This window comes from Macrotis lagotis, chromosome 8 (assembly GCF_037893015.1).
Source record: "Macrotis lagotis isolate mMagLag1 chromosome 8, bilby.v1.9.chrom.fasta, whole genome shotgun sequence".
Classification (NCBI taxonomy): domain Eukaryota; kingdom Metazoa; phylum Chordata; class Mammalia; order Peramelemorphia; family Peramelidae; genus Macrotis; species Macrotis lagotis.
Window position 1 is genome coordinate 37,771,003 of NC_133665.1, and position 17,786 is coordinate 37,788,788.

General features: G+C 35.6%; 1 protein-coding gene across 1 annotated transcript in view; it reads right to left on the minus strand.

The window, feature by feature from the left end:
* The window catches only part of PSAT1 (phosphoserine aminotransferase 1), a 33,087-nt gene extending 15,710 nt beyond the window's left edge, over positions 1–17,377 (minus strand). The window contains exons 1-6 of the mRNA XM_074196696.1: positions 17,207–17,377; positions 12,146–12,206; positions 11,928–11,997; positions 10,327–10,532; positions 9,446–9,618; positions 7,092–7,261 (exon numbers count right to left, since the gene is read on the minus strand). Of these exons, the coding sequence (XP_074052797.1) occupies positions 7,092–7,261; positions 9,446–9,618; positions 10,327–10,532; positions 11,928–11,997; positions 12,146–12,206; positions 17,207–17,266 (740 nt within the window). The 5' untranslated portion in view covers positions 17,267–17,377. The remainder of the gene's footprint in view (positions 1–7,091; positions 7,262–9,445; positions 9,619–10,326; positions 10,533–11,927; positions 11,998–12,145; positions 12,207–17,206) is intronic.
* Between the last annotated feature and the right edge of the window lie 409 nt (positions 17,378–17,786).

Below are 17,786 nucleotides of genomic sequence, written 5' to 3' on the forward strand. Positions count from 1 at the left end.
ACTATTACTACTACTTCTACTGCTATCACTATCACTATTACTTCTTCTTCTACTACTATCACAATTTCTATAATATTTCTGCAATAATAATTATTGTAATTATATTTCTATTATAAATATAATTACAATAATAATAATAATTATTATTATTACTATAATCCAAGTCTAATAGGGTTCAAAGGTTTACAAAATCCTTTCCTTTTAACAACTTTGTAGAAGACAGTGTAAAAACCACCAGTTTACAAATATGAAAACATAAGTTTGCCAATGGTTACCCAGTGAGGGGGTTTTGGAGTAGATAATCACACCCTATTTATGGCTTAAAGGCATTTCCAGCCCTTTTAAACCTTAGCAAGGGAGGTTTATAGTCCAGGAAACAAAAAAATAGTATTTCAAACATTTACAGGACTGCTAATTGAAGAAACCTTTTTTTTTAAGAGAGAGAGAAGGTGGCACACTTCCATCTTGTGGTTTGTCCTTAAAGAGAATGGAAGAATTCCAAGTTGTTTTAGGGGGAAAATAGTGAGAGTCCATTGAAGTTCAACTATTTTTAGGTAAATTCTCTTTTGGATTGGGAATGATGCTACTTGACCCCCACATAGAAAAGCCAACTCATTCCAAATTCTAAAAGGATTCCTGATGGCTTCACAGGATGGGCCCCCTTGTTGTCAGAAATGCTAACAAGAGTGTTGAATTCAGAGTTGAAAGGCCTGGGCTTGAATTCCCATCTCTACCACTACTTGGAGCCCCAGTTTACTCATCTAAAAATGGGAATCATAAAAGTTCTACCTCATAAGGTTGATATTACTTATATATGTAAAAGAACACTCTAACCTGCAAAGAACTTAAACTCAATGTAATTCACCTGTATATCTAGACAACTTAGACCTTTATCCCTTTTATTTCTTCAGACTCAAAGGAATTTTTTCCTAATTCCAAAAACACCATCACCAATCTCTTAGAAAGGATCAGCTATATTTGTCAAATGTTCTGTAAGGGTGAAATATTATTATTATCATCATTAATTTAAAATGATGCTTTTAGAAGATGAATCCTGGCTACCAATACTTTATTCCTTCTAGTGGTGTCTTTTGGATAATTCCTTCTGAAAACTTTAATAGAAGATGTTATATTTCCTAACCACATTTATTAAGGACTTACTAAGTAATAGGAATGGAGGGTGCAAAGTCAAAAGAGAACCTGTCCTTGACCCAAGGAGCTTCCATTCTATAGGGGGAAATAACACACATACGGATATGTATGTATAGACACATGTGCATCTATATACACACACACACACACACACACACACACAAAGTATAGATGGAAAAGGCAGTGAGAAGATGTGGAGAATAGGAAATCAAGAAAGGCTTCATGCAAAAGAATGGCCTTTGGCTTAACCCTGAAAGAAACTCAGGATCTTTAAGAGTCAAAGTTGAAAATGAGAGAGGAGTATTTTAAACAGAAGGACCAGACCCTTGGTAGAAGATGTAATCTGAGTTTCCAGGAGTTTCCATATTTAAAACCACCCCATACCTTAACCTGCTTTCTTAGAAGATCTGAACCTTCTCTAGGGATATGGATTCAAGACAGAGATAGCCCAGACCCAGCTCATAATCACAGTCCCTCTGTATCTGGGACAAGAGGACAGACCAACCTCTGAGTACAAGAAGATTACAGTGAAATAAAGACAAGATTCTCAGGGAAGAATCCTAGTGTCTTCAACCCTACTAGATCCAAGAAGTCTTATAAAAGACCTTTTAAATGTTCCAGGATTAGAATAAACATCTTAGGACCATATACATTTCCATGTTTTGGAGGTCAAGGGAGGACAAAAGCCTTATAATCTGTAGTCTAAAATGTCTAAACTCTTATAATCTTACCCCAAATTTCCCTAATACCATTTCAACAACTTAGGGGTCCTTTTAACTTAATGAGTGGAAAGAACCTGGGAAATATAGTGCCACATATTGAACTTTACACAAATTATTTAATTCCTTAGCTTCATAACCAGTAAATTGAGGAATAATGTTGGCCTTACCCATGTCAGAAGATTAATGTGAAGATGTGATGAGAAAAGAATCATAAAAAGCTTAAGAGATAATTATTATTAACTTCAAGGTCATTATTTTCTTTTTATATATATATTATGTTATCAACCCTAAAATTCCATTTAACAAGTCAACTGTATCATTATTCCATACTACTCAAAGTAGAACTTGCTTTGTATATTATTTAAAAATTATAATATTCACACACACTATAATTAGTAGTAATAAATTAGATAATAGTAATAATGATAAAAACACATTGATGGTTTTCCTTCATTTTCAAAGACCATAACATCAGGGAGGTGTTGCCATGACAAGCATGTGAATTGGATTTAAGTGAAGGGTTGGGTAGTGCTAAGTCACCAGCCTCACTTTTCCCCCCAGAACCATCTGAGTCCAGAGGGAAGATATGAATCAGGATGAATGGAGATAGCCTTGGATGGGAAGCAATCAGGGTTAAGTCACTTGCTCAGAGTCAAGTGTCTGAGGTCAGATTTGAAAAGTGTTGTATAATCGTGTCCATATAATCTTTGGATTTGTTTCAGCAGGTAAATATTACTTGGGTCTATTTCTCATCTGAGATCATTCTTTGTAGAATAATTACACTAAGAATTTGGAAAGGAAATTTTGAAAAACTTCAACTCCACTTGCCAATTTCCCAAGTTAAAACAAACTTATACACTTCACCTGATTTCCTAGGAAACCTAAGCTTTCTTTGGGGATATGGATTTAAGATAGTTGTTCTCTGACTAGAATGACCACTAATGGATTAAATAATATCAGAATAAGGCCCTTTATTCTAACCCAGAGCCCAGACATATGACATAAAAGCTCATTTTCCCGAGCTACAAATTATTTAAAGGCAATTTATCCCTTGTAAATTATATATATATATATATATATATATATATATATATATGGTATAATATATATGCACACAAATATATTCATTCACATGTACATATATATATATGTATATCCAAAGCCTCCTGATATTCTATCTTCATTAACAAAATAGTAAACTAACCAATGATACAGAAAGCTCTCTAATTTTCTAGGTTTATAGTAACTCATCACAAAAAGATTAGAATAAAAGTAATGCATTTCTTTCCCAATTCCCCATTGGGCCTTTGCTATTCATCTATTCACTTTCTAAATGTGAACATAATTTAACTTATAGCTTTCTAAATGTTAATAACTAAAATATTCAAACACTCTTCTAGATATTTCAGGTGAATTATAGTAGAAAATTCAATTAATCAGATCATAGTTTTTCTATATGCCACTTTTAAAAGAGAAAAACAAACCAAAAAAAAAAACTTTTACAGAATGTCCTAGAAAAATTGATCTACATTCAAACTCTTACATGAGATTATTATTTAAAAGTCCCCAATTCAAACACATAAAGAACCTAATTACCATATTCTGACAAATACATTTAGAAATGTATTCAATAAGTATTAAAAACCTGCTAACATTAAGTAGATTAAAAATCTAACATTCTGAACCCAAATGCTATAAGATTATATTATATTTGTTAAATTGTATTTATTTAGTATATATTGTTTTATATCATGCAACCATTGAAGAAATTCTTTGGAAATGCTTAATTCAAGCAAGAAAAAATGAATTTAGGGGCGGCTAGGTGGCGCAGTAGATAGAGCACTGGACTTGGTGTCAGGAGTACCTGAGTTCAAATCAGGCCTCAAACACTTAATAATTACCTAGCCATGTGGCCTTGGGCAAGCCACTTAACCCCATTGCCTTGCAGAATCCAAAAAAAAAAAAAAAAATGAATTTAGAAAGTCAATTTAGTGGCTTAGTGGATAGGGAATTAGCCTCCTGGTCAAGAATATCTCGTCCCAAGTCCTTCCTTTGGCAGATAGTGGCTCAGTGACCCTGAGAAACTCAGACCATCTAAACTTCTGATTAGCTGTCCATCTGCATCTGTAGAGGAAAGTACTTACTTCATTCCATCAAAAATTTTAAAAATTAATAAAAAATATATAATAAACATAAAAATAAAATGTAAAATAAAATAAATATTAATCTAGTAAGAAGTGATTTCCTCTGGTAATCTGCTAACGGAAAATATTCCAAAAAGTTTAAATCTCTTTGGAGGTAGAGGAAATGTATATGAAAGAACTGCTACAATGCATTTAATTGCAACCAACCAGGAGGGACTGCTCAATGGATCTTCTAGGAATCACACAAAATAGTGACTGCCTTATCTGGGACCTCCAAGAAATTTGTAATATCAGTCCTTAGAATCTAGAGTTCAAAAGTTTATGAAATAAAAAGAATGGTACTACCTTTGTGTAATATTCCAAAATCAGTTATGGCCTTTCATTTAGGAATTCTGTTATTAAAAGTGAGGGTGGAGGAATTTGAACTCTAGTAATACAAAAACATCCACAAAACTACTTTGCTTTGTTTTTTTTAATTGCAAAAAAAATCACTTTATGGAAAGGCTGAATCAGTTGTGTAAGATCCTATGAATAGAAAATTATACCCAAAAAATGACAAGATATATATCAAGAAATACATATCAAGAAAATGACAGATAAAATAATGGAGAATAAAAGTAAATGTATATAGAAATATTTTGGTTTGACAGAGAGGAGATGGAGTTTGTCAGAATAAAATTTTAAAATCAGAATTAAAAAAATTAGCCTGGGCCAAGGCTATTTAAAATAACAAAAGCAACAAAATCTGAAAGCAATACAAAAACAAAAAAGATTACAAAAAGAGGGAGGGAAAGGAAATGGACATTTTTATTACTGCTTTATTAAAGGAGACACATACTTCTAAAAATTTGTAAACAATAAAAAATATGCAATTATAGATATAGATTATCTGAATGTCAATAATACATGAACAAAATTTCTTTATAAGATTAATTTTTATTTCCCACAATTGGGACAAAAACAATGCTGACTTATCAAATTTCCTGGTATCATAGAATTATTAGGGACAATCAATATACTTTAGGACAAAAGCATACCCCCCAAATGTTGATAGACTAGAATAAATCTAACAAGATGTAATTTAATACAGAATAATACAAAGACTGGTACTTAAGTTGAATAAATACAATGCACAAATAGAGAATAAAGAATTCCTGGCTTAAGAGCAGCTCACATAAAAAATACTCAGTTTTTATTTGGTTGTAGGCTCAATGAATATTCAAAATGTTGACTGACAAACATGCTGCTATGATCACAGGCTTTCTATAAAAGAAGTAGAATGTCCAGAAAAGTGGATAGAGCCCTACAATACTCTATGTTAGTAAGGTGACATATGAAGTACTGCATCAATTTCTGGAAATCAAAATGACTAGAATTCAGTCAGGAGAAAGTAACCAGAATAGTGATGGATATAAAGTGAGAGTAGAGACCAAAGATTTGGGATCTAGATAAAATAAAATTTAGGGGGCCATGACAGTTATCTTTGACTTTTTCAACGAGGCACAGAAATTCTTCAAATTTTTCTTTTTTTTATTCTTTTCTATGGCTCACTGCGAAGGGGGAGAAAGAAAGGTTTCACTGGGAATTTAATTTATAAAAAGGGGTTTAAGCTGGGAAGTTTTAGTATAAAGCAGAGTCACCGGTTCCATAAAACCAAAATTTCTTTTCTAGGAGATTTTGTGGAGTCTTTCCTTTTTCTATCTATCTACCTATCCTTTGCCACTCTATATGATCATTTATTTTTAAAAGAAAATCCCATTGAGGAGAGATGATCCTTCCCAAGAGAGCACCATCCTCGCTCTACTTCCTGCCAAGTTATATGTTCCTACTCAAGTGCAGAGGGAGACCCTATTCAATGCTTTTAGCCATGCTTTGAATGAAACTTTTCTGGAGTGACCTCCCTCCTAAACTACTTGCATTTAGTCTCTTTATATTTATCTGCATATATATTAACGTATGTAATTCCTATTGCTCTTATTAAAATGAAAGTTATGATTAGGAATACAAAATCATTGTGTTTATATCACCAGCAACTCATGTAGACCCTTGAACATATAGTTATTATTATGCTATTATCATTATTATTAATACTATGACTATTTTTATGTAATGTCCACAACTGAATCCTAAGGAGAAATTTGTCCTGAGGAACTTTCTTCTCACTGCTTCCTCATTTCTCTCAGAGTCAAAAATGCTTTTATCCAGTTTATTAATAAATGAAAATATCCCATAATAGAAGGATAAATCTAACCATCCATGCACTAAGGATCTAAATCTTTCTTTGTCTCTCTTCTGCAAATCCTTCTAGAAATTTGTGGGCAGTTAATAAATCTTGAGTGCCAAAAGATTTCCATAAGGAGAAACCCTTGAGCACAGAGTTGAAAAGTTGAAAAACTGCTGCTGAATGGTGCTTCTCTGTGAGCTCTCATTTAACTAGTTTGACACTGAAATGAAGAGTCCCCTGCAGATTTAGCTAAAAAAAAAAAAGTAAAATTGCATTCTTAAATCAACAGTTTTACTCCAGAGAGCTGTCAGCTTTTAGTAGTTCAGGGTTGGGAGAAAAAGAAGGAAGAGGTAGGAGGTTCATACTTTAAATCCTTCACCAAAATGCAATGGTTAAATAGAGTGGGTGCAGGGTAGGAAAAAAAGGGAGGAAAAAATAAATTTACATGATAATTTTGTTGTATATTTGAAAAGAATAGCAACTTATTCATAGTAGATGTGTAGTCTCATGTACAATCATCTTTCTTATTGTACTACATTATGGAAATACAATTGTTTTATCTCATAAATATGTATTAATAGAAGGAATGAAGGTTATTTTAAATGCAAATCACAACTGTGAGGCCCTGGACAACTTGTAGGTTAATAGCAAATTCTGGCCAGTAGCAAATAAAGAACCAACACAAGGGGTAAGAAATGGAAAAGAAGAGGGATTGAGGAAGGAGTCATGAATAAAAGAATCTGGGTCATTAGGCAACATAAATATTTCCTTCCTTAAAAAAAGCATTTTTGTTTTTAAAAATATAGCGCCCAAAGTCCCCTTTCTTAAATACAAAGTTACCATAGTTACCTGAAACATGGAGGAGTGTTATATAAGGAATTGTTGCCAGCTTGAATTTTGTAGTCTATCACAGATGGGCATTCTTTCAGTGCAAATCCTATTAAGTCCTCCCTCACTATCACCAAGGTCACCCCAGCAGAGCCAACATTCTTCTGGGCACCAGCAAAAATCACACCAAACTGAAAAAAAAAGACAGTTATAATAATTCATGCAGTGAAAGAGCTGTGTAGAAACCTGTGACCCTGGGGAAGTCACAGAGCTAGGAAGTGTTGAAAATTCGAATCTGGGTCTTCTGATTCCAAGTTCAGTACTTCATTCACTAAACCAAAGTGGCTTCTCCTTGTTTGATAATGATTCATAAAGTCATATAAACTTCTAAACCCACTTTCCATTGATATGTATATTTCCAAACTACATCTATATTCGACCAATTATCAGAAGATATATGTAAAGCAAATTTCAGAAGCTTATGTGTTTTGTTTTAACAGATAATCTAAATGACCATACCAGTGAATTCAAATGAGAAAGCTAAATAACTTGGATACAAAGGTAGTATCAAAGGCAGGATCCTCTGATTTAATATTCAAAATCCCTTCCAAAATACCACTTTCCCTCTGATGTTTTCAAATAGCACTTTATCTAGAATTAAATTTTTCTTTTGTCTTTATATAATATATTTTATTAGCTATTAGGCTTACCTACACCTCCACTCAACGATGTGTTCCTGGGAAGGAGACAACATGTTGTTTTTTTAATCAGGTATTCATAATGGACACTTAATAAGTATTTGCTGAATTCAATCAGATATTTAGGTTCAAATAAAGATTTTCTTTAACACAGGACAATTATTCTGAAAAGTATCTCTGAATGTGGTTGGAAAAATAAATAAATTTTTTTAAAATGGGGAAATTATATTAACATTAATAATATATATATAATCCATATATAATATATACCTGCTCTTTATCTCCTGTATCTCAAAACAATAAAATGGTCTTGACATCTACTGTTCCTATTAAACCAAAGAACATGTTAGAGGGTTCATGGCTACTGTGTTCAGAAGAGGCCAACCCAGTTTTATCCTCTTTTTACTTACAGCTACCCTCATATATCTAGTATATTACCTTGACTTAGTGAAATCAGATCTAAGTGATGATGAAATCTTATTTTGTGTCAAAGCCAGGCACAATGTAAGACTAAACCAGCAGGTAGTAATATTATATGCCCACATGAGATGTTCTTCCAAAAAAGGATCTATTTGATTTTCCTTATTTCCCACGAAAGAATAAGCTATGCATCCAGGTGTGAATGGAATAGAAGGCTTCTTCTATTTCCCAATTCCTCACTATGTCCACTGCTTTCAACTGTGCTTTGGCTAATACATTGTCTAGTAGAGACGCCCTGCTCTGAATGCTGTCAAAGCACTCAAAAAATAAAAAAGCCTTTTCAATTCAACCAAAACTATTAAAAAATAACATTTTCTTTATGGTAAAACTCTTTCTAGACTCTACCCCACAAAAGAGCTATTGAAGAAATGGAATAACTTAACTCTTGTCTAGTTAAGGTCATTCATTCATTGCCTCTTCATTCCCTGAAGTTATGGCATCTAAAGTTACCAACTATGGGGAGTGTCCTCTTTTCAGGGCTAAGATATGGGTGTCAAGAAAAACATTTTCAAAACTTGAAAGGAGCAGTCAATTCTGGACCACAATAATTCTGGAATGCTAACCCAAACACCATATTTTAAATATTAAAATCTTCATTTCAAGATTTCTATAAATGCCACCTCATCTCAGGATAGACATTTCTTAAGGGTATGAGGGAATATGCTAGTTTGGAATATCTTGAGTCTAGAAATTCTGAGATTGTAGAATAATATTAAATAAAATCATTTCTGGAATTTAACAAGGTATAATGTAATATTTTTTAAATTTGATAATATATAGGTATTCAAAAATACAAGAGAGGCAGAATCATCTATGGGGTAAAGTCACACATTCTTCTCACGAAGTGCCATAAAAATATTTTTTTTTATTGCCCCTCACAAGGAAATAGCATATTTTGTGTCTCTTCAGAAAACTGGAGAGAGTACTGGTTCTATGCAATCAGGATACTTAAGGAAAGGACAAACAGGCCCAGGTTAGAAACAGAGAAGGTCAAAGTTCCTGTGCCAATGAGTAGTAGATTGATCATAAATGAGACTGGATGAGACAGGAAGACAAAAAAAAAGAAAGAGGGGGGAAAAAGAAAGAAAGCAGTAAAAAGAGGGGGGAAAATGAAGGAAGGAGGAAAGAAATAAGGGGGTAAAAGGAAAATAAATAATATATTGTGCTAACCCAAAATACAATTTTTTTATACTATACCTTAGAAACATCCACCGGTTTCGATAAAAAGTTGGAGGACATATCACAGACCAGGACTGCTCCTTTGACATCAGGTACAAAATCAAACTCCACACCGTGAACAGTCTCATTTGCACAGTAATATACATAAGATGCATCTGGGTTGAGATTCCAGGTGCTTGGATCTGGAATCTCTAGTATTTAAAAAAAAATACAACATACTCATTTTTACTTTACTAGTTCATGATTTTTTTTTTCCCTTTTGGTGAAGAATAGACCCACAATAGCACAATTAGTGTAATTATACCAATCTACCTCCCACAATATTTAAAGGGATTTAAGACTCCATCAGTATACAAGTATTTATTAAGTGCTTTCTGGAATAGGCAATGAGCTTGTACTCTTTCCATGGTAAATTTATACAAGCTTACAAAGAAAGTCAAAAACAGTCCCAAACCTCAAGGAGTTTATATTCCAACGGAGAAGACAATATGTAAATAAACAGATATATACAAAAGGGCAAAACTGATATGACTCTTGGTTTCATAATATGCCTTAACTCATTTTAGGTTTTAGCATTCCAGTCATTCCTATGATACTGTTGCAATTACCATCAGAGTAGCTATCTTCTTTCCATTTTCCATGTATTTATTTAAATATTCACCAGACTAAAGAATACTTCATACACGTCTTTCATAGAACAGAATAATTCTCAATAAGTAAATGCTGTCTTTCAATTATATTTAGGAAGTTTTTAAAAGCTCACTGACAAATCAGAATCATGAGAAGGAATCAATAATCCCTGGGTTGTCCTAAAACAAATTAGCCACTGGCCAGAAGCAACTTATGATGTAAAGAGTTTTTCTGTACTTTCCTTAACTGGACTCAACTCAATCACTTACTTGTATAACTTTCAAGTTTGGGGTGAACGATGTTAACAGTAGCAAACTTTTTGGCCTCCTCAGCTGCCTTGGCAGACCAAGTTCCAGTCACTACATAATCTGCACACCTTCCTTCTTTGAGTCCAATCAAGTTTAAGGGTACAGCACTAAACTGGCCAGATCCACCTCCTTGCACAAAAATCACCTTGTAGTTATCAGGAATATTTCTGTATCAAAGAAGAAGTAACAATTAATAAAAAGTAACGTGAGACTAGGGGATTCTCACTGACTCACTTATACAGTGTTACGGCGCTGCATCTAATAAAAACGACAAAGAACTGGGTTGATTTTTCAGTGACATTAAATAGCTGTGGGACACTGAGGCCCTCCCCCTGTTTACTAATCAGTAAAATAAGAGAACTGAGGATTTCTAAAGACCCATCCTGCTTTATAATTCTAGCACACTTGGAAAATACCATCCACATTCAGAGAAAGAACTATGTAGTCTGAATGCAGATCAAAGTTTACTACTTTCAATTTTTAAAATGTTTTATGTTTCATGGTATTTCCCTCTCTTTTTTCCTTTTTGTCCTGATTCTTTTTTCACAATAGGATTAAAATGGAAATACATTTAACAAAACATGTATGATCTATATATCTATATTATACTCTCTGTGTAGGGGAGGAGAGAGGGAAGGGAGGAAAATGTGGATCTCAAAACCTTAAATAATTGTGGAAAACTTATCTTCACATGTAGTAGAAAAAAATATTTTTTTAAAAATGAATTCTATCACGTTAAATAGAATAAAACCTGCCTTGGAAAATCATCTTATATGATCAATTTAGTTATACTTTGTGTCTCATCAGCTGTCCCTTGTACATAGACATCAAGCAAATCTCTCTCCTCTTGTAATATTCTTCTATATTCACTAGAGAAACACAGGGGCTTCAACATACTACATAAAATATTACAACATTCCTATTTACCTTAAGTTGGTTAAAAATATGCCAGAAAATCAATTAATATATATATATATATATATATATATACACACACACACACACACACACACACACATATACATATTATTATCTCTCTTCAAATAATCTCCTGAAGGACAAAAAATCTCCATGGCATCAGAAATCTTCAGAACACCAAAAAGAATGGCAGACTAGCACTTTATAAGTGATTAAGCTGGGAATGACTTTTTTCACTATAAAATCACTATAATAGATCATGTTTTTTTCACTATAAAATCCTTTTTTCCAACACGACTTGAGATTTTAGGAAAGTGTTAGTAAGTATTAAGTAATTATATCAATTCATGAAAATATAATTGCCTTTCTGAAAATAAACAAAATATTATTCAACCTCAGCTCTCTCCAATGCAATTTCAATTCCCATTCAATTTCCATTCAATCTTTCATAAACCAAATTATGAAATTAAAACTACCCCCCAAAAAAGCAAAAGGCTAAGAACAGGGAAAGGATGTGTAGTATATTATACATGTGTAGTAAGTATATTAATGTGTAGTAATATAGACATGTGTAGTATATTAAACAAACATTAATATTATTTAAAACAAATAAATAGTACTAATAGTTTATAAATTAAACTTACAGCAATTCCCGCACCAGATTCTCTGTTTTGTTTACAATTTTAGCAAAATCAGATGATCTATGGCTCATTTCTGTGGGAAGTAGAAAAAAGTAGAAGAAACTGATAAACACATAAATGAAAGATTATGTGCACAATGTATCTTTAAATATGGAAAAACTACAAATTTAAAAATAAATATCCTTCCAAACCTGAAGTCTCACAAAATTTAGGAAACTTACCTAGAACACTAATTCCAATTCCTTTGTAATTTAACAACTCTTTCTGAGCTTCCTGCAATACCTATAAGGAAAAAAAAGGAAATTACTTCATAATAGCATTTATATCTACACATCTCTAAATCAAATAACTTCAAATCAAAGACCCACATGTAGAAGAAGACACACAAAATATTAACAAATCTGATTAATATGGAAGCATTTAGTTCACAGGGGTTTTCTAAAGTGTGTAGATGTTGGTGTAGAGGGAAGGAAATGACTGAGATCCATATTTTTTTATCAAAGAATCAATGAGTATAGAAGATAAGGTTAGAAGTATGCTGGCAGATGTTTAACAATCAGTTCCTAAAAGATGTTCATCTTTAAATTTAATCTGAATTATTAATATTTTCTTTATCACTTTAAGAGTATACAATGAACAAAACAATGCATCAAGCCCATATATATATATATATATATGTATATATATATATACATATATATATATATATATATGTAATATTTGCTGATTTCCACAATGGAAATGGGTAGCTTGGTAGTGAGGTTGATAGAATGCCAGTCCTGGAATCAAGAAGACATTTTCCTGAGTTCAAACTTAGTCTAAGGCACTAACTAGCTATATGAACTTAGGCAAGTCACTTGATGCTCTGTACCTTGGTTTCCTCATCTGTAAAATGAGCTGGAGAAGGAAATGGTAAAATACTCCAAGAAAACCACAAATGAGATCACAAAGAATCAGGTAAGATTGAAAAAAAACAATAATAATAATGAATTATAAGTGTTCATGCTAAAAATTGAACAATAAGTTCTAACCTGTCTGACTTGGCTTCAGAACACCCTTGGATAAGGCTATTTTTTCTTAATGTCCAGAAGCTCATCCTTTCCACTTTATCCTAACTGACCAACCTTTCAGTTTGCTAGATTTAGAACCAGAAAGAAGCTTGAAGATCACCCTTTAAAACTTTCCCAAAGCCACTGAAAAAATTCAGCTAAACTGAGAGATTTAAACACTGGAAACAATTAGACTTACTTTTGGGGGGGGGGGGGACTACATAATAAACTATGTGCCAAAAACATTGACCCATGGGTAAACTTGGAGCAAAAAAAAAATATTCACTATACAGCAAAAAAAAAAAAAAAATTCACTAATTACTCACATACAGTATCTGACTCCTGTACTCTGGAGTTCACCAGAGTTCATTTGCCATATAATTGATGATACAGGGAACAAAAGCATGAACTGGTGGTGGGAAATGCTGATCAAACTAAACTATCATGGGGATATCCCCCCATCCCAGTCACAGGCAGCTGGAAAGGTTATTTTTTTCTACTGACCAGTTCTGATATCTGTTTATGCAACTCATTCAAAAAGTTAAAAATTTTAATTTTGAGATGAGATTGAAGGGATTTCTCTAAGGCATGAATTCGTTTAGAAAATGAATTGAGATTTTTTTTCCCCAAACTATCAAGTCAATTCTTTTTTGAACTCCTCTAGATGTATGTTGAATTGCAGATTGGCACATGGCAGGAGGGAACTCATGTGTTATTCACTGGGATATATTGGTAAAGACCTTCATTCATAAATGTAAAAGTAATTCACAACTCTATCAGAGCAAAACTTTAACTGATCATTCAATCAAGTAGGATGTGGTTTCCCTATCAGTAAAAATGAAATGGTTGCATTAGAGATAGATAAGTAGGCTGTACTAGAAAAAGAGCTGTTAGGGACTTGAGTACAAGTCAAAAGTTATTAGATTTAGTAGCTGATTGAACATGAGTTCAATCAAACATGATGCCTCCTCCCTAAAACTTCAAGTTTTTTCATTTGTAAAATGAAAGGATTAGACAAAGTGAACTCTAATAATTCTTCACACAAGTAAAATCATAGGTCCATACCACTAAAAAATAAAAGACACCACAAAACCACCTCCACTAAAGAGACCAGAAGCAGTGCGACTTATGATCTCACTTCATAAAAAGTACAAAAAACACACATAAGCAAACAGACCTCCCCTTCCAGGTTTAGCTTCTTTCTGTGGGAGCTCAACCATGCAAATAAAAGCAGTAACTTAGGAGAACATGATGAGAAGAGCATGGGGTTCAAATTCCAGATTTGTTTCTAACTACCCTTGTGACTTTTATCTCTCTGGACCTCAGTTTTCTCAACTGCAAAACGAAGGGGCTGGACATTGTAATGCTCAAGGTCAATTCTAGCCTTAATGACCTATTAACTCTGGGATGGACCTATCTAATCCTTCTGACTCACCTATGGAGCACATACTCCTCTGCTTCTTAGGACCTAAGTATCCGATAGAGAAAAAGGAAGCTATTAATCTCTGAAATTCAGCATTTTTCTTGCTTCATCATGAGATGAGGATGACCTCTGGACTCTTAACAACTATGCTGATAGAACTGAAATTCTGGTAGATCCTACCAAACTGGAAATGTTCCAGTTCAGATCCTATCTGAGGCCCAGGCTAAGATCACATAGTAATGAATTTTTCAGACACAGAAAACTCTCAAAACCATCTAACCTTCCACAGATTTATATTACCATCACCCTATAAGCGTGGAAGGTTTACTCATACCATTTAAATCACAGATCCTTAAATCTGTGATTCATGGCTTTAAATCTATTGCCTAAGTATTTTATAGGTAAAACCCTTTTCTTATAATGTTAAAATTCTGGTAATAAGTATATGAGTAAAATATTAAGTCTGTTACATAAATACCCTGGAAATTAATCATATCCCACTCCCACATAAATGTTGCAAAATCTTTGACATAAAAATTGATATACATGTGTCTGGCAGAGGAACTAAAGGTAATGTAAAGCCTGTTATCTCAGTTACAAGGATGGTTTATCATTCACCAACTGGACACCATCCTCTGAAAGACTTCTCTGTACTCAAATTTTCTGGTTTTTCAAAACTGAGGATATATTTTGTATCTATTACACTACAAACTATGTTCTTATCTGTCAAAACATTAGCTCTTGTGGCACATAGGAGGGAGGGAGGGAGGGAGGGAGAGAGGGAGGGAGAGAGGGAGGGAGAGAGAGAGAGAGAGAGAGAGACAGACAGACAGACAGACAGACAGACAGACAGACAGACAGACAGAGAGAGAAATACTTTATAGCCTGGGCCTCAAGCTCAAATTTAACAATGAAAAGAATTATCTCTAACCAATTCCCCTACTGGACATGAGTATCAAAATGACCCAGGAGATTTAATATCAACTATGACACTTCAAAATCATAAATCTTTCCTTCAAAAAAATGCATTTTTAAAAAAGTTCTAAATACTTAAAATTTAGTTTTCAAATGACATTATACCTTACTTTTAGGGTACTATTTTTTATGCCTTTTTTAAAAGTTATAGACTTCAGGGTGGCTAGGTGGCGCAGTGGCTAGAGCACCGACCCTGGAGTCAGGGGTACCCAAGTTCAAATCGGGCCTCAGACACTTAATAATTACCTAGCTGTGTGGCCTTGGGCAAGCCACTTAACCCCATTGCCTTGCAAAAAATAAAAAATAAAAAAAAAAGTATAGACTTGGGCAAGAATCAAATAGGATAGGATGGGTGGGCATTGATGAGTTTCAGATCCAAAGTGATTAAGAATCACAGATCCTCTTATGTATTTGAGAAAAAGAAGGTACTTCATTTTTAGGTGGAAGCCACAAGAGTCACACAGTACCTCCAAGAGCTCAATTAAGAATCTTTGTCCCAACAATAGATTAAACACCTGGTTAAATTCCATTTTACTTAGCTGATAATACCCCTGAGGCTCATTAACTTGGCACTGGAGATTGTCAATAAAAGACTGTTCCTTCTTTTTCTTTCTTCCTCCTTAGGGTTTTTTTTGGGGGGGGGGTTTTGAAGCAGTGTTTTCAACAACTTAATTATGGACCTATCTTCACCAATGCTGCTAAGGCAACTCAGGTTTTAGAGAGCTGCCTAGGGCAATGACAGAATGTGACCCAGCCAGTCTTTCAGAGATGGGACTTGAATCCTGACTTTCAAAATCCAAAGCCTCTTCCCTCTCTTCTCATCTGATTTAGAAAAAAATAAAAATGGGGCGACTAGGTGGTGCAGTGGGATAGAGCACCGGGCCCTGGAGTCAGGAGTACCTGAGTTCAAATCCGACCTCAGACACTTAATAATGACCTAGCTGTGTGGCCTTGGGCAAGCCACTTAACCCCATTGCCTTGCAAAATATAAAAAAATAAATAAAATAAAAATACTGTAGCAAAAGCGGCAACTTGTCTTTGGGTCCTTTAACAGAAGAAGCAAAAACTGAGAGGGAAAGAGAAAGCAAAGTATAAATCTTAATTTTATTTTTTCTTCCCTCTTGAACTAAGAGAAATCTTCCCTTGTCATTGTGCAGTGCCTTAAGGAGAAGAGAGCAGGGATGGCGGATGGGATTTACAAATGTTCAATCAGATTCTAGATCCCTGGAATAAATACCCCTCTGGGGATATCAACAATTGTGGCTTTTGCTCCTTTTCTCGCCCTCAATGAAGGCAGAGAGCGCTTCTTAGCGCGGCACCCATCACGTGGGGAGCACCCAAAGGCCCAAAGATTGACCCATTAACTAACAGGCTGATTGACTCTGGATGAAAAGAGAGGGAAAATGGGGGAGCACGCATCCCCGGGCCGGAGTGAGTGACAGCATGAACTCCGACCTCAGATCGACCTAGAGGTGAACTTCACCTAGCAGGTGACCCCGAAGCTTCCGGAAAGTGAGGGCAGCCCCCTCTGGGGTTTTGCCCTCGCTCCTCCCCCCCCATTCGCCATCAGCCCCGTGCCCACCCCCGACCCAAGTCCACAGAGCCAAGCCTGCGATGCTCCAAGGCCTACGGCGCCAACCGGAGCTTGGCCGCGGCCTTGACCGTGACGGCTTGGTTCCCTCGGGCATTTCAAGTTCCCTTCAGCCAAAAGGGCTCTCCGGCCGCAAAAAAAAAAAAAAAAAAAATGGGGCAAGGGGCGACGGAGCAGGCAGCCCCGCCTGCAAAGGAAGGTGCCCCCCACACACACCACGCGTCTCGGAGCGCCGGGCACTTACGGGACGGGGCAGCTTGGCCGGCCCCGGGCCGAAGTTGACCACCTGGCGCGGGGCGTCCATGGTGCTGAGCGCAGCGCCGGGCCGAGCGGGCGTCCGGAGAAGCAGCGGGAGCGCGCGGCGCCGCAGCAGCCCGGCGGGAGACTCGGCCGCCTCCCCGGCCCGCTCCGCGCCCCCCGCCGCGCTCCGCTCGCGGCCCCGCCGCCCCGCCTTGCCATTGGCCCGCTTTGCGCACAGCCTTCCGCCCATTGGTGGGGCTCGCGATGGCTCGCCCTCGCATTGGCTAAGGAGGCGCGGGTCGGCGGCGTGATCGCTCCTCCTTTGCTTCGCCTGGGCTCCCTCCTTCTTTTAAGTTTGCAGCTCCTTCTCTATGCAAGACGGGGTAGAGATTGCACCATCTGACTCTGGCAAGGGGCGGTCCTGGTCTCATTTTCTATTCTTTAGTCGTTGTTTCTCTGTGCGTGCACGGGGATGAAGGAGAAAAAAAGAACACCGTGGACTAATGGTTATTTTTAAAAATGTTTAAATCTATGAATAAGTCAACCAGCAAAGATGCACTTGGCAAGTTTCATTCCCTTTGCTA